The sequence below is a fragment of the Gadus macrocephalus genome, chromosome 11 (genome assembly GCF_031168955.1).
Source record: "Gadus macrocephalus chromosome 11, ASM3116895v1".
NCBI lineage: Eukaryota > Metazoa > Chordata > Actinopteri > Gadiformes > Gadidae > Gadus > Gadus macrocephalus.
The window spans coordinates 21,745,610-21,766,419 of record NC_082392.1 but is presented as its reverse complement, the minus strand read 5'-3'; the positions used below and the strand labels follow the sequence as shown (position 1 = coordinate 21,766,419).

General features: G+C 47.9%; 2 protein-coding genes across 7 annotated transcripts in view; one reads left to right on the top strand and one right to left on the bottom strand.

The window, feature by feature from the left end:
• The window catches only part of LOC132468115 (serine/threonine-protein kinase N2-like), a 41,656-nt gene extending 37,628 nt beyond the window's left edge, over window positions 1-4,028 (top strand). For all 6 annotated transcript variants that reach the window (XM_060065767.1, XM_060065769.1, XM_060065768.1 and 3 more), the window contains 3 exons: window positions 1,939-2,046; window positions 2,306-2,386; window positions 2,791-4,028. In XM_060065767.1, the coding sequence (XP_059921750.1) occupies window positions 1,939-2,046; window positions 2,306-2,386; window positions 2,791-2,988 (387 nt within the window). In that variant the 3' untranslated portion in view covers window positions 2,989-4,028. The remainder of the gene's footprint in view (window positions 1-1,938; window positions 2,047-2,305; window positions 2,387-2,790) is intronic.
• A 19-nt stretch (window positions 4,029-4,047) lies between these two features.
• LOC132468117 (palmitoyltransferase ZDHHC12-B-like) lies at window positions 4,048-7,115 on the bottom strand. Its single transcript, XM_060065770.1, has 5 exons — window positions 6,699-7,115; window positions 6,342-6,475; window positions 5,953-6,042; window positions 5,141-5,307; window positions 4,048-4,970 (listed from the first exon to the last, which is right to left on the bottom strand). The coding sequence occupies exons 1-5, from the start codon at window positions 6,826-6,828 to the stop codon at window positions 4,649-4,651; spliced, it is 843 nt and encodes a 280-aa protein (XP_059921753.1). The 5' UTR covers window positions 6,829-7,115; the 3' UTR covers window positions 4,048-4,648.
• Between the last annotated feature and the right edge of the window lie 13,695 nt (window positions 7,116-20,810).

The following is a 20,810-nucleotide window of genomic DNA, read 5'->3' as shown; positions in this document are numbered from 1 at the left end:
GAGACAATGAAACAAGTTCAGAAACCATATGAAACAAAATAATTTTCAATATTTCATATTTTTATAATGGGTTAAATAAATTCATCCCTCTAGCACAGTGATTTTCAACCTTTTTTGAGCCGCGGCACACTTTTTACATTTACAAAATCCTGGGGCACACCACCAACCAAAATGACACAAAATGACACTCTAACACAGTACATAGGCCTATAATACATATTGTAGTGGCGATTTGTCCTCAATGAAACAATAACTTGAAAATTAAGAAATCAAACAAAGCAACGTAATCAAAATAGCCAATGAGGCACCAGGGGGGACGAATCTTACGCAGTGCAGGGGAAAGAGTCAACTGTCCAGTCGTGAATTTAGATTTCTGCAGGTTTATTTTCCGATCTTCCAAGCAAACAAAACAAATGTGCAAGAGTGTGAACCAGCAGCCTCACTCCTTTGTCTCTCTCGTACAGCTGGTAAAAAACCATGACCCTTCCCAGTGCCTGTCTTACCTATGCCCGCCCCCTCTATATATAGGCTAGTAATAACTTCAAAACAAAAGCATAAACAAATTCAAATTAACTCATTTATAATACAAACTTGAAAATAAACATAAAAGTCATATTATTTTATATTAAGCAAACAAACTCAATAAATGTTTTACAATTAAATCTAAGAACTGCATAGCTCCAACACATATAGTTAATAATATAGTTTCTAAATGTATTTATACTCACTTAGTGTGAAACCTGGGCCTGTTTCGATTAACACCAAATGGATATCCTGGCAGGAATGGTAGAAAGACACACACAAAGCTCTTCCTCAACAGCTCTGTCTCTCTCTGTTTTAATGTTTAATTACCATTAGGGCTGGCCCGAATGCCATTTTTCAGGCTTTGAATAGGCCTACTCGTTGGTTTTTCCGAGCGAATATTCGAATACTCGTTCCAGAAAAAAACACCATCAAAAACAACATTAATAATCCCTATATACTCCCTGGAACAGATTTTGACAGTATCTGCATATTTTGTTTAAGAATGTTTAATAGCTTTTGAACGTTAATTAGTAGGCCTAAGTAGGTTGAAGTTCTTTAGTTTTTCCCCGTGAAAGCGAACAGCTGTTGTTCCGTTCCAAATCAGCTGTCCTCTGCCATCTCAGCCCTTACGTTAGAATTTGTGCAATAAATCCATAACAAATACCGAATATTGATTGTCTTATGTGTCCATATTATATCCATTATATTGTCCGGGTATTCCCAAGAAGCTCACGCTCTGCAGCAAGCCAGTCACAGTTGATTGGCGCGGCGCTGTACAGCGAACGTAAACAAACGACTAATTCGCATTTCGTCGAGTATTACTTTTCCTCCCGAGATCCCGTTAATGTTGTGTTATAAAGTAAAGGGAAACAAGATATCTGTTCTTCCTCCACCTCTCTCGCTTCTCTGCTTGGTGTCGCTGACGCTTATAGTTTGCCTCCCTCGCTCTTGTAACGTCACGTACGTGGAAAAAAAACAACGAAGCTCCGAATACTGATTTAAGCTTTGAATACTAATTTTCCGAGTAGCCGTTAAATGTAAAAATCCATAGATTAGCCGCACCGTTATATAAGCCGCAGAATCGAAAAATGGAGAAAAAAAAAAAAAAAAAAAGGCACGGCTTATAGTCCGAAAATTACGGTACATTATCTGCGACACTTTATTACAGCACAGACACCCGACAGTGGTTTATTAGGTGATATTAGAAAATTTCCCACGGCACACCTGACGATCTCTCGCGGCACACTAGTTGAAAATCACTGCTCTAGCAGACCTGTTTACTTCCTATTCCCTGGTGTTGGTATCCCTCCATCCGTCCATCCATGACTCCAAGGAGGTGGTACTACTTTGTGGGGGTATGATTCTAACCAACCTAACCACTCCTCCCCTGTGTCCCTCCGCCGCATCGTAAAGTCCCCATTCCCTGGTGAAGAAGAGGAGGAGGTGTTTGACAGCATCGTGAATGAAGAAGTGCAGTACCCGGCCACGCTGGCCCCCAACGCCGTCCTCATCATGAAGAAGGTATCCATGGCAACCCTTAAGATGGTTATTCACAATATAGACTATAGATTATCTGGGCATGTGTTATCTTGTATGGTATATATCGTAATATACCGTACAATATAATGTTTTACTGTATATTCTAGTGTATTTTGTGAATGCAGTACCACATAACACAATTGTGCTGTGTAATGTTTTGTATTTTGTGGAATGGGTCAAGTGGTCCAAAGTCGAGTCATGTTGATTATTGGTGAGACACATTGGTCTCGTTGCTTTCCAGTTGCTGAAGAAGAATCCAGTAAAGAGACTGGGAGGGGGAGAGGGAGACGCTGAGGACGTGAAAGAGGACACATTCTACCAGGTACATGCATAGCATATATAGTATTTGTAGTGTAAATATATGACGTCTCCTCAGAGAGTGGACTAGGATGTGTATATAGTGTAATATATAACACTAATGACACTAATGTATATATAGACGGGAAAACAGTGTAAGTGTTTGGTGGTAACCATCCGGTTAACCTTCCGGTTACCAGCCAAACTGGTTCCATCCCCGACTCCTCCGAGTGTTGAGATGTCCCTGAGCAAGTCATCTCACCCTTATTGCTCCGGACGAGCTGGCTGTCGCCTTGCGTGGTTGACTCCGCCATTGGTGTGTGAATGTTAGGCAGTATTGTTAAGCGCTTTGGGTGGCCACTGGTTTGAAAAGCGCTGTAGAAATGCAGTCCATTTACCATTTAATTTATAGGATTTTTGTGTTTTCAGAGTTTGGACTGGGCGTGTCTCTTGTCCAAGACCCTGCCCCCTCCCTTCCTGCCCAAGATCAGTGCTCCGTGTGATGTGAGTAACTTTGACAGCGACTTCACATGTCTGCAGCCTGTCCTGTCGCCCCTGGCAACGCCCCTCTCCCCACGACAACAGAACATCTTCCAGGGCTTCGACTACTCCGCCCTCCACAGCTGAGAGAGGGATGACTACAATAATAACCAGTACTACTGTAATACTACTAACCAGTGCTACATATACCCCTTCATGGACAGGAGTATTACTGCAATACTAACCAGTACAACTTAATACTCCTTAATGGACAGGAGGAGTATTACCGTAATACTAACCAGTATAACTAATACAACTTAATGGACAGGGATACAACTGTATAACGACAGTACTAATACACCTGGAGTAGAAAGTAGTATTACCATGTTTAAAAACAGTACTACAATACTAATACAGCTTTGTGAAAGTAGGTCAACAGAACAAACCACTATATATATAAATATATATATATATATATAAAATGTGTTTTAAATATCATTAGGATAAACAGTATTTTATTTGGGGGATGAACAGCACTTGAGTTGGGAGATTTACAGTACTTTAATTGGGGGATCAACAATATTTTATTTTGGGGGATTAACAGAGCTTTATTTGGGAGACATATTTATTTACCAGTTTTATTTTCTGATGATACTAAGCATCACTGTGACGCCGTGTCCACTGCCTTGACCCAACAGAACAACCCTTTTCTGAACACAAGCCTTTTTAAAGATATGGATTATATATATAATATAGGATGGATAATAATATGTATGTGTCAAGTGGAGCTCAAATATTTGCACTAACATTGTTTTTGTCATTCATTCATTTGTTATTCATTCTTGATGCATGGAACTGTGCTAAAGTAGGCCAAATAAAGTATGATATAGTATTATATAACTACTAGTATTATATAAACACAAGCCATAGAAGAGTAGCCATAGCAGCAACCAATATTTCTTTATGAGGACTAAATTAAGATGATGTCAGCATTTAAAACGACTTCCTAATACTTTAACAGAGGGTGTGTTAACTTCTGTTGGGAGGGCGGGGGTGTCGATTAAAGTGTACCCCTGAACAAGGGACCAACAGCTAGCAGAGAAGAAAGGCTGATAATATTCTGTGTAAATAGAGGATGAATGCTAGAGTTCTTGTACAGTCAACTCCTATAAATACAAATAAATAAATATATAAATAAAATATAAATATGTATTATTCATATTTTAATGTGTCCTGATTAAACAGACTAAATAACAGTATAAATAAAAGGTTACAAAAGTGTTACAGTTCTTGAAATTGGTCACAGTGACACAGTGAGGGGATATGATGGGGATATGGAGAGGAGACATCGGAATAACAACATTGATCAATCAACATTTGTTTTTGATGCCTACACATTTAAACTGGTATAGGGTTTAGTAGCGTTAGGGTCATTAGTAAAAGGGTTAGGGTTAGGGGTACATTTAGGGATTAGTAGTGTTAGCGGGATAGTAGGGTTAGGGGTGAGGCCCCTCCCCCTGAAAACTTCTAATAATGATGAAACATTATTAGGAACTCACATTACGTGCAGCATTAGAAGTAGAGCTTGTTTGAAGGTCTCCATTGGAACAGAGAGTCCCCTCATCTTAACTGAATCTGGTGGCCACCATGGCTGCTCCTTGGATGAATCCAACACAACACTGACCACCAAAACACATTGCCATCGGTAACGCTCACCACGCATACAAGTCCAGCCCAGCATGTCCTGTGGTGATTCCGAGCGTGGTTCGTGCTGAGCTCCATGGCGGTGCTGTAAGTGAAGATTACGTCATATGTGGTCGCGGTGGGCCCGCTGGTAGACCCGGTCCCAGGCCACGGTGCGGCAGACGCAGAAGAAGTCCCAGAGGTTGCAAAGGAGGCCACGGTCGAAGGGGTTGTCCTCCCCGTCGCCCCAGCTCCTCAGGTAGGCGATGCGCGGGCGGGACATGAACTCCCAGGTGGTGGTGTTGGTGGAGGCCAGGTAGAGGTGGCAGCCCAACAAAACCAGCACCACCATGCTGAACACCCCTGTCACGGCCACGCACCCCAGCAGCACACCGTGAGTCCTCAACCACGGACCCCACCCCACCTGGGACCAGCTCAGCCCTGACCTGAGGAGATGAGGGGAGGAATAGAGGAGATGAAATGGGGAGCAGAGAGGAGAGGAGGAGGAGAGGTTGTGAGGATGATAGTAACACCGGAACAGCACGTATTTATCATGAGCTCAGGTCATGTTATCAGATGCAAACATGAATGAGTGAGGCGCTATGAGGATACCCACAGAGCGAGGTGGAAGGCCCAGGTCAGAGCTCCCAGCTGGACCAGCAGGTAGAGGAGGAACCAGCGATGGTTCTGCTCCCCGACACAGTTCTCTATCCAGGGGCAGTGGTGGTCAAACTTGCGCACACACCTCTGACACGCCTTGCAATGCCTCGCTCTCATTGGCTGCTGCTCCAGAGAGAGAGGGACATAAGAGAATGACTGGAGTTTACTGGATTTGAGTAAATTATCTGATCATATTCTTTAGGGATATTTTAGGCCACTCTGGCAGCAACACAAACAGTTGAATCAATTCTTTAATCCTAAGGAGAATCACGGGGGAGAAGAGGAGTGCTAGGAAAACAAGAGTAACCCAGGATGGGGGGGGGGGGGGGGGTACCTGCCACTATGACCACTTTAAGTTGACTAAACAGCCTTTACGACAACTTTTCCATGCCCTCATCTCCCTCCCCGTCTCAGCCCTGTTGCTGATCATGCAGTAAATATGTTTCTTCTTCCTTGTTTTTTTCTGTATAGCGGTAACCAAATAGGAAATAGTGGGTTACCCCTTATTTTTGGTTAACTTAGAAAACCGATTATGATTGGAATGTATCCAGTATCCCTGCCCTATGTATGTGTTTTTATATACTGTTGTTTGTGATGAACTAAATATAATAATGGGAAAGGACACATAATGGGACACTGACATAATGGGATGGTGACACAATGAGAGAGAGTAACACATAATGGGAGACAGAGCCACACAGAGTGTGAGAGTGACAAGTAGAGAGTGAACCATATCGCATGATGGCGTTGGTTGGGAGGGGGGGGTACCTGCAGCAGGCAGTATCCGCAGCGTCGCAGGCGGGGAGTGGCGGCCTGGGGGAGCATGGCCTCCTGGTCCTCACTGGCCCCAAGCGGTCCCTGAAGGAGACACAGCTGTTAGTCTCACTCCCTCTTTAAGAGACACTGAAGTACATTGGTAGGATAGTACAGCACACATAGATAAGTTAATATTTTACACCTGTAGGGTATCAGTGAGGGTAGAACCCGGGTCAGTTTTAGCAATAGTAGAGTATATTTAGCATAGTACCTACCTCGACAGTGTCAATGAGGTATGGGACCATCAGAGAGGACCAAGTACAGTAGTATAGTATCGTACTAGTAAAGTACGTTAGGTTAAAGTATACCTGGACAATGTCCGTGAGAAAGTCAAAGTATACCTGGACAGTTTCGGTGAGGATGAACCCTGGGTCCATCAGAGAGACGGTGAAGTACAGCATTACAGACAGCAGGACGAGCAGCGAGAACACGACCGGCTGCATCAGCTCTCCCTGCTCCTCGAACCTCCGCAGGTCTGACCATAACATGTATACACACATAACATATATATGCTTATATATATATATATATGCTTATATATATGCTTATATATATATATATATATATATATATATATATATATATATATATATATATATATATATATACAGAACAGGGATTATTGTGTCCTGTACAATAAGCCAGGCTAGGACGTTATGTTTATAGTATATTAAGAGTTGTCATTTCAATATAATTACCAGTGTCATGTAGAAAGAGAACCAGAGTTATTAGCCATGTTAGGACGGTATGCCCGCTCCGAACAAGGAAACCAGAGCGGAAAACCTTTTTTAACATACTTTTAACTGAATGAATACAATGGTTTATCATTCATATATTATAAATCATATGTATCAGATATATCAGACAATATTGTAAAGAAAATGAATAAGTCTTCAGTATTTCCTACTTCCGTATTTTGCAACGGAAGTTGAGTTGGGACAAACAGTGCGGAGTAAAACAACAAGGCTGCATTCAAGTCATGTAGAACAGTCAACGGTCAAAAGCGATTCCCAACCAAGCCCCCGGGAACAGTAGCCTGGTCCTACCAGACCATCGTACTTCATTTAAGTTGTACAGAAGTAGTGAAGTAGTACTACCAGAGCCCGTCTACGAAGAGCCTGGGCACTTCCTATACGCCCCATTGTACCGATCTTGGTTGTAGTTCCATGAGACGTCCACTGGGGTTGATCGCGGGCGAGTCCAGATTGAAAGGGAGTCTATGGGGCTAGAACGGCTGATTATGCCTCTTTCACCTGCTTGTCGTTGAAATAACGCACATTTTATTGTATATTCCGCAAGTTCAATATAGATTATGGTTCAAAAGTCAAATTAATGAGTACTTATGTCCTTTCGATTTCTTACAGTTCGGGCCGTTGTTGGCCATACACGCTAGCATTCTGCTAATGAATGCTGATTGGTCAGGGACGGACTTGCGACTGATTACGACCAGAGACCCCTCTTGACGGCATCTGAAGCTGAAGCGCAATCAGAAACAATGGTGTTAAAGGCCCACTATGCAACTTTTTTAGCCAAAATTACATTAAGTATGCAGGTTGAGAGTTATGCTGATGGTTCTGCATCCATTTCTGGGTCGATTGGTGGGTGTGTCATTTACCCATGTCGCCTCTCCAGTGAAAAAGCGCATATGCAACTTGCTCTGTTCGGACCGACACAATCCGGATGTGACGCAGCGGAAGTATCCTCGAAAATGTAGTCAGATTGTAGTTTGGAAAATGCTTTACGGCAAAGACACACACCCAAACATGGCACCGGCTAGATATAAACAGCCAGTTGCGAGGCAATTGTTGCATTCATCATGGATCAATCGACTGATAAGGGACCCAAGAGGCGACCGTCGGTGGAACAAAAGAAGAATGGACCAGAAAAGAGATCAGACACGAGTGAAAGGGGAACTATGCAACTTTTTTGGCTTGATTTACCTTAATATAACAGGCTAAGAGTCATTGCGATGGTTCTATTATACATTTTTGTTTGATTGTTCGTTGTTTCGACTCACCCTTGCACATCTTGGCGGAGAAAAGGAATATGTTTCTGCCGGCGACCCGCCGCCCACTCTCGCGGGAGTCTCGGGTCTCGCGAAGTAACGAATTGCTTTACGGCACAGACCCCCAAACACGGAACCGGCTCGATATAAACACAAGTCACTAAGGGATTGTTATATTCATCATAGATCAGCCGACTAAAAAGAGACAGAGAAACCCAATGTCGGAGGAACAGAAGAAGAGAAAAGGGAGACTGACCGGCAGAGAGGCCAGACACGAGTAAACGTTGGGCAAGCTTTTCAGGAATAGCGTGAACTGAAAGAAAAAGAAGACTGCAAATCAGACGCCGACTTGGCCGTGTTGCTTTTGAAATTGAAAGTACCCTTGGGTGGCCTTTGTCTTCGTGGTATTCTTGATGTTGATAGTCTCTGTACAAATGTGTTAGCTCAACCATTTTGTTGTGAGCCCTGTAAAAATTGTTTTCTCGACCGTTTTGTTGTGAGCCCTGTATGTTTCTAGCTTGCTTGGTTGCAACCATATAAACACCTTTGTTTCCATGGGTGTTTTGCTGTTCGTCTGTCTCGTCCCCCAGATACAGACTGAATCCCCGAATCCAGGTTCTTGTTTATTTCGATTATTATGTTGGCCAAACCTCTTACACTGATTGTTCTGTTCAACCTAAGATAAAACAATTATAATCTAGGATATAAATTCTCCCCGTCAACTATAAAAAAGGATGGATTTATGTTTATTGCAATACAAATGCACCCTTTTAAAAATGTATAACCTTGCCTACACTTTATGAACTTCTACTTCGGACATGGCTCCACGCATTCGCCGGCTTCTTTGAAAACAAATACACATGGCTCGCGTAGAAGTGCATGGGGAAGGGTCGTCAACGAGTTGTTACGACAGTGTTGTGAAATATCTACTACGAAGCTGTAGGGGGCGCTGTGTAGAGAAATGTGCGTGCCAAAACCAAGAAAACAGCGAAGAAATGCCCGAAGTTGCATAGTGGGCCTTTAACTTCGACTTTCCGTCAAACTCATTTTTTGCGTACTGTATTTATATTTTCCTGCAGGCCCTATTATTTTTTAGATAGTATTGTAACGACCTCGCCGGTGACATAATCATGTCGAGTCATTAGTAATTGATCGTAGTTTTTAATCAACCAAAACCAGGTCACTGAAAAACCCGTAACAATGTAAACAACCGCAGAAAAACGGCACACAAACAAACCCCCGGTTACCCCGGCAACAAGGTCTCACTCGCGTGCAGGCCCCCACCCTGATTGACAATAAGAACATTACAATACATGCACATAGAACAACTGGCATAACGGACAATGAAATACAATGCAACACATAACACACAAACTATTTAATTGCATGTCCAGCCTGCTACATAAAGCCGCAAAGACACGGGATTCAAAATTTCTCCCCTGGTCACTGTGGATGGACTCCGCTGCCCCAAAACGCCTAATCATCCCCCCGACCAAAGCGTCCGCTATGGTCTCCGCCCCCTGGTCAGGCAGAGCGTACGCCTCCGGCCACTTGGTAAAATAGTCCATGGCCGTGAGGACATACTTGTTCCCCCTCTCTGTGCAGGGTAGCGGGCCCACCACATCCACCCCAACCCTCTCCATAGGGAACCCCACAGGGAACTGCTGTAGCTGGGCATGGGACCTTTCCGTGGGGCCTTTGCGGGCTGTGCGGCCATCACAGCGGCGACAGAAGTCCTCGACGTCCCTCTTGTGCTGCCCCCAGTAGAAGCCAAGGCGGAGGCGACGCAGGGTCTTTGTCACCCCAAAGTGACCTGAGCCCACGGCACCATGGACCGCTTGAAGCACTTCCCCACGCAGAGAGTGAGGCACCACCACCTGCCACCTCACCTCTCCGGTGGCGGGTTCCTTCCAGGCCCGCTGAAGCACGCCATCCCACAGTCGCAGGGCCTCGAACTTAGCCCACAGTCCCTTGGTGACCAGGGAGAGAACGGACACTTCTTCCCATGGGGGCCGCCGCTGTTGGTCCAACCACTGGAGCACTGGTCGAAGGTCTGCGTCCTCCTCCTGCTGCCGTCTCCATCCTGCGGTGTCGACCTCCCGGAGCTCACAGCAGACTGGGGACGCCACCTCCACCGCAGAACATCCCTCCTCCTGGCTGCACAGCTCCTTCTCACGGCTCTCCCTCCTTTCACAGTTGCGGCAGCCATCCTGACTGCAGGGGCGTCGGGAGAGGGCGTCTGCATTAGCATGGCGTACCCCTGCCCTGTGCACCACACTGAAGCTGTAGGACTGCAGCTCCTCGATCCACCGTGCGACCTGCCCTTCTGGCTCCTTGAAAGACATGAGCCACTGGAGCGCGGAGTGGTCGGTCCTTACAGTGAAGTGACGGCCACAGAGGTAATATTTGAAGTGGCGTACAGCTCTAACGATGGCCAGCAGCTCGCGGCGAGTGACGCAGTAGCGGCGTTCAGCTTTGTTAAATGTCCTGCTGTAATACGCCACCACCCGCTCCCCTTCCGGCCCCTCCTGTGCCAGCACGGCGCCATTGCCAACGTTACTAGCGTCCGTGTCCAGGATGAAGGGCAGGGCAGGGTCAGGAGGGGAGAGCACCGGGGCTTTGAGTGTCTCGAAAGCAGACTGGCAATCCTCTGCCCACACAAACTCCCTGTCCTTCTGTAGCAGGCGGAACAGGGGAGCGGCCACACAGGAGAAGCCCCTCACAAAGCGTCTGTAGTAAGACGCCAGTCCGAGGAAGCTTTTCAGCTGTCTGGTGTCAGTGGGGGTGGGCCAGTCCTGGACAGCTTGCACTTTGTCCTCCATGGTGCTAATGCCTTCTTCCACCACCCTGTGCCCAAGGAAAGTTACCTCTCTCCTCAGGAAATGGCACTTATCAGGATGGAGCTTCAAGCCCGCCGCAGCTACTCTCTCCAGAACCTGACGCAGCGAGGCAAGTGCTGTCTCGAAGGAGCCCCCGTGTGCCAGTATATCATCCAGGTAGACGATACACTGCTGCCGGGGGATGCCGGCGAGCACTCTGTCCATCAGCCTCTCGAAGGTCGCAGGTGCATTGCAGAGGCCGAAAGGGAGGACCCGAAACTGCCACAGTCCTCTGCTAGTGCAGAATGCAGTCTTGGGTCTGGGGTCAGGGGCGAGAGGGCACTGGAAGTAGCCAGAGCGGAGATCGAGTGAGGAGAACCAGGACGACCCAGCTACGACATCTAAGGCCTCATCAATGCGTGGGATGGGGTAGGAGTCCTTCTTCGTCACTGCGTTAAGTGGCCTGTAGTCGACACAGAATCTCCACTTACCCCCCTTCTTAGGCACCATCACCACGGCTGCTGCCCAGGGACTATCTGAGGGCTCTATGAGGCCTGCCTGCTGCATCTCCCACAGCGCCTGGTCCGCAGCCTCCTGGCGGGCCAAGGGCAGGCGACGTGGGCGCATTCTGATGGGCCTGGCATCCCCAGTGTCGATCTCATGCTGCACCAGGTGCGTCTGACCCACATCGCTCTCGTTCAAGGCAAAGCTGTCCTTAAACTCTGCCAGTAGTAGCCACAGCTGCTCCTGCTGTTGAGGGTCTAGTCCATCACAGTGCCCCTGCCAAATTGCCCGCACAGTCGACAGCACAGTCTCCTCACCTGTCTGAGGAAGCTGGGCAGGGCAGGGGAAGGGGCCCAGGCTCATGGGGTGGGGTGCTGGGGTGGCAAGGGAGTAGTCTGTAGGAGCCAAAACATTGACACAAGGGGGTGGGAGGGAGGGGGAAGGGTTGCAGGAGGAGGACTGAGACAATGGACAGGGATCGGGAAGACAGGGTGGTTGGAAGGTCTTTGCAAGGGGGTGAAGGGGGCCGGTGACGTGTGACTGTTCCATCTGAGCTGTTGTCGGTGGGGGGCGGATGTAGGAGGTGTTTGGCGGGGCCATATAGACTGTGGGCCCTCCTTGGAAGCCAATCGCCCCCCTCTCAAGGTCCAGCTGGCAGCCAGTGCACCGCAGGAAGTCCAACCCTAGGATACAGGGGTCCTGCACAGCTGCTACCCACACTGGGTGGAGGACAGTCTTTCCCCCTACGCAGATGGACAACAACCCCTTCCCTTTCATGGGAGCCCTCTCCCCCGTGACTGTGCGGAGCTGCACGGTTGTAGGTTGGAGTACCGTCCAGGTCGGCAAAATGTCTGGCCTCACCAGGGTCACAGTAGACCCCGTATCGACTAAAGCCAAACAGGCCACCCCCTCAACAGTGACAGGAACATGACAAAAGTCCCCCGCCCAGGTCCGCCCCACCACGACAACAGGCTCCGGGATGTTGTCGTCTGCTTCTGGGGGGGGTGGAGCTCCGCCCCCCCGGCTGTGATGATGGGCTCCTCCAGACGACGACGGCGGGGGTAAGGGGGCAGGGCCTCGCGTCTCCCCAATTACGCGGACCCTGACCCGTTTCCCTGGGCTCTCACAGTTGTAGGGCACTCTCTGACAAGGTGGCCAGGCTGCCCGCAGCCCCAGCAGACCCTCTGCTCTCGACGAGACGGGGGGCGGCGGTCCGCCTGCATAGAGACAGCGCGGACGAGTTCAGTGAGCTCGTCCACCCAGGCTGGCTTCTGTGAGTCCTCACTCCTCTCCCTCGCCGATCTCACCATCGGCTGAGGAGCAGGATGACCGTCGATTGCTCCAGCCCACACCAGCTCCCTCTCTATGGCCATCTCCAAGGCCTCTTGCAAAGTCTGCGGGTGGGCTAGCTGGGTCTGAATGCGTAGTTCTGTAGGGGAAAGGGCCTGGAGAAACTGATCCCGAGCGAGTTCGCTCTGCACGGCTGGCGGCATGTGGGCGTATGCTCGCCAAGACAGGCTCTCGATATCGTTGGCCAGTGCCCGCAGCGTCTCCCCAGGCTTCCTGCGCCTATTACAGAGTTCTGAGCGCATTAGCCCCGGCTTAACACATAGTCCAAAACGCCTACTTAGTGCCCCCACTAGGGCAACATAGTCCCCCCTGTCCTCTGGGCTAAGCAGCAACAAACAAGACAATGCGTCGTCCGCCAGACACATCGCAAGCTGCAGCGCTTTGACCTTCACTGACCATCCGGCAGCATCGGCTAAAAGTTCAAATTGCGCGTGGAAAGCTTCCCAGTCAGCCTTACCGGTGTATCTAGGCGTCTTGATGGACACCGGGCTTGATGTAAGAAAGGCGCCGCCGTGTCTGTCGCCGTCTTGTGGTGGCCAGGGGCAGTCGGCGCTGCGAACTATGCGTGAAAAATCATCTTTTTCCACGGCGGCCGTTTCCCGTTTGGTTCTACCCCTCACCAGAGACTCCGAGGCTTCTCCACATGCCCCCTCGCCGTAGTCGTCCATCTCTATCTTCACCCGACAGTCCGCAGGAAGCATTATTGTTGCAGAGAACAAGCCACAACAAAAACAGAGCTAACGGCGATCGCAACTTCAGCCTACTCGCCGAGCACAGCAGGACCGAGAAAAAATAAATAAAAATAAAAATAAAATAGTTTCACTTCTGACACCAATGTAACGACCTCGCCGGTGACATAATCATGTCGAGTCATTAGTAATTGATCGTAGTTTTTAATCAACCAAAACCAGGTCACTGAAAAACCCGTAACAATGTAAACAACCGCAGAAAACCGACACACAAACAAACCCCCGGTTACCCCGGCAACACGGTCTCACTCGCGTGCAGGCCCCCACCCTGATTGACAATAAGAACATTACAATACATGCACATAGAACAACTGGCATAATGGACAATGAAATACAATGCAACACATAACACACAAACTATTTAATTGTCCCAGGGTCGCTACAGTATGTATGGTGAAAGTACATGGGCATAAATGGAATTTCTTCCATTTCTTGTGTTCAATGTTCAATGTGTTATATACAGGGTAGGTACGGTATGACCACCTTAAATAATACAGTCAATGTCCCGCTCAATATCATTTCATTTGTCATTGTCTATTTTTCGAAAATAAAGATAGTTTAAAAAAGAAATGCCTCGTAAATGTGCAATGCTAAACTGCACAAACAGTGGAAACGGATTGTCCGTCTTTTCGTTTCCCAAGGACAGAAAAAGGTAACGTTCTTGCTTGCTCCTGTATGAATGGTCCTAGGCTACCTGAGGCTTCACCTGGTAAGAAAAGTTGCGCTGGAGCCCGGGTAATATCGCACATGGCTTATTCAAGTTGCGCGCTAGACATTCTCTAAAGTGTCGAGACTAAAGCACACAAAGGCCCACTATGCAAGATCGGGAATTTCTTCGCTGTTTTCTTGGTTTGGCACGCACTTTTCTCTACACAGCGCCCCCTACAGCTTCGTAGTAGATATTTTACAACACTGTCGTAACAACTCGTTGACGACCCTTCCCCATGCACTTCGCCTCAGCCATGTGCATTTGTTTTCAAAGAAGCCGGCGAATGCGTGGAGCCATGTCCGAAGTAGATGAAGTGCGGACAAGGTTATACATTTTTAAAACTGTGTATTTGTATTGTAATAAACATAAATCCATCCTTTTTTATAGTTGACGGGGAGGATTTATATCCTAGATTATAATTGTTTTATTTTAGGTTGAACAGAACAATCAGTGTAAGAGTGTTGGCCAACATAATAATCTAAATAAACAAGAACCTGGATTCGGGGATTCAGCCTGTATCTGGGGGACGAGACAGACGAACGGCAAACACCCATGGAAACAAAGGAAAGGAAACACACGGGGCTCGCAACAAAACGGTCGAGAAAACAGATTTTTACAGGGCTCACTACAAAATGGTTGAGCGAACACATTTGTACAGAGACTATCAACATCAAGAATACCGTGAAGACAAAGTTCGCCCAAGGGTACTTTCAGTTTCAAAAGCAGTCTGCGTCTGATTTGCAGACTTCTTTTCCTTTCAGTTCACGCTATTCCTGAAAAGCTTGCCCAACGTTTACTCGTGTCTGGCCTCTCTGTCGGTCAGTCTCCCTTTTCTCTTATTCTGTTCCTCCGACATTGGGTTTCTCTGTCTCTTTTTTCCCCCTCTGAATTACCCTATACAGTAACCCTCCCCGTGTGCTGTAGTGTGGGTACTGCCGGCAACTCACCGAGTCCCGTGATAGTCCCTCGTGGGTTTGCACGTGTCCCCAGGCGTGTCTTAAGGAGTCATCCTCCAGCTGGGCGGTGGCGAACCGTCCGCCCCTGTCCGCTCGCCCCTCGACGGCCAGGGGGAGGTCGGAGAAGTCGATGAGGGGTGGGCTCTCACTCTCCTCTGGTGGGGGTATCGGCTCGGAGGCGGTCATCGTGCCCGGTGTCCCCGGGGGAAGGGATTCCGAGGCGTGAGGCCGGCGTCCTACCTCTCTCGCGGGTCTCTGCGGAGGCTCGTCGGAGTCAGTCGGGGATGGCGGGGGTTGGCCTGCCATATAGACGGGGCGGCTTCGTAGCTGGCGCGGTCTCGTCCTTGGATGTCGGGGTCTTGGTGGGCGAAGCTCCGCCCCAAACAGTCGCTCGAAGATGGGACAGTCGCGTCCAATTAACAGGGGCATGGGTAGGTTGGGCACTACCCCGGCCTGGACCGTGAAGGTCCCCTTTGGGGTTTGTACCGTGAAGTGGAGGGTGGCGTATGTCTCCGTCTGTCCGTGGATGCAGCCCACTTCAATGTCATGCCCGGGCGTTCCACAGGCTAAGTCGGGCCGGATCAAGGTGACCACGCTCCCTGAGTCCAGGAGGGCGTGGGTGTCCCCCCGCCCCACCCGTACCGGCAGGTTCGGCGAGACGGTCCTCTCGTGTGACCAGCAGGTGGTGCGGAGGCAGGCTCCTCCCCTCTGGTCGGACGTGCTGGCCGTGGGCATTGACACATCCTCTGCGCCGGGACAGTGGCGTGCCAGGTGGCCCTTCTGGCCGCAGGTGTAGCACCTCCACTCCTCTCTCGGAGTCGGGGGGGCGGGGCCTCTGCGGGCCACAGTGTTTTGAGCCGGGTAGGCGGGGCCTCGGCCTACCGGTGTCTGGGAGCGCGGGGTCAATGTCATCCGTCCGCGTCGCTCGGTCCGCGGCTCCCCCCCTCCGGGAGGCGGGGCTGTTCCTCCGCAAAACCGCTGGGTTACTTGATGGTTCTCAAGGAGTTCCACAAGATCGTTCACCGTTCGGGGCTGGTTCCCGGAGGCCCAGCGTTTGGCGCCGGGGGGAAGAGATCGGATGCAGCGGTCTATGACGAGCCAATCCAGCAGAGGGGGGCCGTCGCCTTCTACGTGCCACCGCTCGGCCAGCCGGATGAGTTGGGAAATCTGGCTTCTCACTGAGCCGAGCGGTTCGTAGATCCAGTCGTGGTAGCGCTGCGCCTGGGCGGGGAGGCTGTGTCCATAATGCGCGAGGATGGCCCACTTGAGCGTCGGGTAATGCCCCGCCTGGTGGGGGTTGAGATCCCGGTAGGCGCGCTGAGCTTCCCCGGTCAGGAAGGGCGCTAGGATGTGGCTGGTCCGCTGGCCATTGTTCACGGTCCGCGGTCCGCTCGAACACCTCAAGGTACGCCTCTACGTCGTCGTCCGGTCCCATCTTTGTCAGCGTCTTCGTGGGGGCGGCGATTGCAGGACCCCGAGCGAGCTGCTCGGCCATTCGGACCATGCATCTCCGTAGGACGTCTATCTCCTCGTCCCTCGTGGCGGGTTGGTGGGCGTGCTCCATCGTGGTCTGGGTTGTGTTTAAGTCCAGGGATCGCGTTGCCTGCATTCTCCACCACTGTGGCAACCCCTTTCGTCGGCGGCGGGGATTCGGGAATTAATGAATGAAGCAGGTTTGCGGTGCAACAGGTTTTATTATAATTCCAGTCACAAAAGGGAAATCATACATAAACTAAGGTTCTTCCGTAATCGGGAATAAGGGTGCGGGACCTCCTGGTCCAGCCCTTCCTCGGGGTCGGCGGGGAAACAGCACCCGACGCCTCCGGCTTACTCCTGGTGGGGAAAACGTTCTGTTAAGTAACTTCGGGTCAATTACACGTCTCTTCCCGGTCAGCCCTCCTTCCCGTCTGCCCCGTCCCCAGCCCTTAAAGCTCCTCTCTCGTTCCCGTCCCCCAGGTGCCCCCAATGTTCTTGATTGCCTGGGCCCGCTTGAGGTTCCCTCTCGTGCAGCTGGGTGGAGGGGGAGGTATCTTCCTTCCACCACCCGTCCACGGGGCGGGTGCTGAAGCGGCTGGCCCATGGCCAATGGCGTGGGGTTGCCACAACATATATATATGTGTATGTATATATGTATACATGCATATATCCTTTTTTTTATGATTTTCCAGATGTTCAATGAATTGTATCCTTGCCTATACAACTAATAACAATAAAAAATGTAAAATTTTCCTCGTTTCCACTAGGAGTATCTTTGCTCTATAATTTAAAAAAACATCTGTAAAATAGTAACAATTTCAAGGTAGGCCTATAAGAATGTATATAATGTGTTACCACATTCAGCTGTATGTGTATTGCAGTGTGTGTTTGGATAGACACACACTAGCTGTGTTCGAAATCGTTCCCTATCATGGATGTAGTGCACTAAATAGGGTGCACGCCATTTTGTAGGGTGTTCGAATTCTCAGTGGTCCACTATATAGGGCACTATATAGTGGACTTAAAATAGGGTACATACGATGTTCCCTACATGTTACTCCCGTATACCACAATGCAATGCGGTTGTATTTTTCCAGGGGAGAAGAAGAAGCCGAATGACCGCGAAAACTAATACATTTAATGATGGAGTCTCCGGCTTTCGTTTAGAAATGTCAACAATTTATTTGGGATTTGACATAGAATATTTAACATTAAAAATTAATTAAACAAGGAAATGTAACATTCAACATCAATACAACCTCCAGCTTTCGTCGTGAGTGCCAGGTTTGTTTACATGATGTGGGCGCATCTATCTGCGTCACACAAATACCCGGCGCATTTACTGACGCAAATGACGTTTAGAAATGTTCAGCGTAGTGTCCGAATTCTCGTTCCCTATTCCCTATATAGTGCACTATATCATGTACACTATATAGGGAATAGGGAACGAGTGTATAGGGAACGATTTCGAACACAGCTTCTGACATAAGAGCGGAAAACCGGCTACTGAGTGACGCGCATGCGCATTTAATGACATCGTTTACAGGAAGTGCGTCATTATTGCGCATCTAGGACCCCCGAGCCGATCTGGCAACTTACCGAACACATCTGGTACTCACACCTGTCGCTTATTTCCCGATAATGGCGATAACCGGCGTTCTGTACATTATCCCTTGCATAACAGCACTCTCTCACCCAACAGTCTTCGCTGCGCACTCTCATCCAAATACGTAGTTTGTGGCGGAGGAGCAGTGGCGGACTGGGACAATAATTCAGGCCGGGAATTTGATGCCATTCCAGGCCACCCTTCTCATGCAGACCACCATACCTCTAGTTGTGTATTCTAACACTATTTGATAGTTAAAAGAGAGGAGTGACCGATGAGTTATCTATTTGAATATATGATTTTCATTGAAAACCCTGTTTTCAAATGTTATAGCAATGGATGAATACTCAAAAACTATTGAGGACAGCAGCCATAGGATACACAAATGTACAAGGCAAGACACACAAAACAATGGGCCTATATTTGTAAAAAGAGAGACAAATACTAGCTTGGATGTTCAATAATTAACTTTACTTTCAAGCATCAAACATATAAAACATTTATCAAAACTGGAATATATTAATTTCTTTAAATTTAACAAGCAACAATGTAAGAACAACAAAGAAGAACTTGGAATACAATATTCACTCATTAGTGTCAATAAAGTAGATCACTAAGAGTAACCAGTCAGCGATTATCCCTAGTAAACCAGTAGGCGGCGCAGTAGCTCACTGCTCTCTGCCATCTTGTCAATAATGTCATCTTTGTCAAGTGCCATTAGAATCTCCTTCTCTGTTGCCATCAGCATGAATGCTTCTAAGTTCTCTTGATTGAGAGAGGTTCTCAGGCGATTCTTCACAAGTTTCAAATCCGAACCCGACAAAGTCTATTCATATTTCATAATATTGTAATGACCACGGAAGAGGCAGTGAATGAAGTGATTAGACAGCTTAGATACCTAATAAACCGTTGGAACGCGCAAGACCGGTCACCATAGCAACGCTGGTAAACAAACCCTCGGAGCTCGGCTTTTGGCCGAGTTTTATACCATATAAAGGAATGAAGACATTTAATGGTCCAAATATTATTAATAAATATTCGAATATATTCGAATATTAATATTAATAAACATACGAACTTTTATCTTTGGTATACTACTGCGACTGCTTGATAAACGAACATTCCAGGTCGGGGAAGGGGGAAAATCAACAGAACTTGCGGTGGTTTGCGGCCATCCTGAACCAGAGCTCCCGGGTGTTTTCTTTTTAAATGCTCGTGCATTGCCGTAGTGCTGCTGTGGTACGCTAATGTAAATTTGCATAGTCTGCAAATAACCACCTTGTTGGGAGCGTTGAGAGTGAAAAAATCCCACACTTTTGAACACCTCAGTCGTGTTTTTTTTGCTGTTGGAGCTTCTGTGCTCCCGCTACTACTGCTTGCCGCCGCCATTGTTATGATTAAACGATTGGCGACTAACGTTCTGGTGCATATTTACCGCCACGACTGGACTGGACTGGACTGGGGGGGGGGAATAACGCTCGGCGTAATAACGCCGAGCGGCGTTATTACGTAACTAGATGGATCGATTTGATTGGCCCGGGCGTCAGTCACTCAGTCCGGTGACTGTTCAAGTCAGGCCAGGAGGACCATCAGGCCACCCGGTGCTCCCGACGGCCAATCCGCCACTGCGGAGGAGGACCGTGGTGAAGTTAGTTTGAAGTTGGATATTCGACAAATATTTTGCTCCTATTTTATTTAAATATTTAAAGAATCCCATTCATTTCCTATGGAAGACGGCTTTTTGCTCAATAGCTTCCGAGTTATGGGACCCAGAGGCCCCAGACCAATTTAGACCTGTTCTACTATGTGGTACTAACAACACACACCTCACTAAAAATTCATATTTTGCTCCTCCTATTTTATTTAAATATTTTAAGAATCCCATTAATATCCTATGGAAGACGGCTTTTTGCTCAATAGCTTCCGAGTTATGGGACCCAGAGGCCCCAGACCAATTTAGACCTGTTCTACTATGTGGTACTAACATCACACACCTCACTAAAAGTTAATATTTTGCTCCTCCTATTTTATTTAAATATTTTAAGAATCCCATTCATTTCCTATGGAAGACGGCTTTTTGCTCAATAGCTTCCGAGTTATGGGACCCAGAGGCCCCAGACCAATTTAGACCTGTTCTACTATGTGGTACTAACAACACACACCTCGCTAAAAATTAATATTTTGCTCCTCCTATTTTATTTAAATATTTTAAGAATCCCATTAATTTCCTATGGAAGACGGCTTTTTGCTCAATAGCTTCCGAGTTATGGGACCCAGAGGCCCCAGACCAATTTAGACCTGTTCTACTATGTGGTACTAACATCACACACCTCACTAAAAGTTAATATTTTGCTCCTCCTATTTTATTTAAATATTTTAAGAATCCCATTCATGGAAGACGGCTTTTTGCTCAATAGCTTCCGAGTTATGGGACCCAGAGGCCCCAGACCAATTTAGACCTGTTCTACTATGTGGTACTAACAACACACACCTCACTAAAAATTCATATTTTGCTCCTCCTATTTTATTTAAATATTTTAAGAATCCCATTCATTTCCTATGGAAGACGGCTTTTTGCTCAATAGCTTCCGAGTTATGGGACCCAGAGGCCCCAGACCAATTTAGACCTGTTCTAC

Coding starts and splice junctions, on each gene's coding strand:
- LOC132468117 (XM_060065770.1), bottom strand. CDS start 6,828: ATGATAAACCATTGTATTCATTCAGTTAAAAGTATGTTAAAAAAGGTT. Junction 6,043..6,341: donor TCCTCACCGAAACTGTCCAG/GTATACTTTGAC, acceptor TGTCTCCTTCAG/GGACCGCTTGGGGCCAGTGA. Junction 4,971..5,140: donor TGGGCCTTCCACCTCGCTCT/GTGGGTATCCTC, acceptor TCATCTCCTCAG/GTCAGGGCTGAGCTGGTCCC.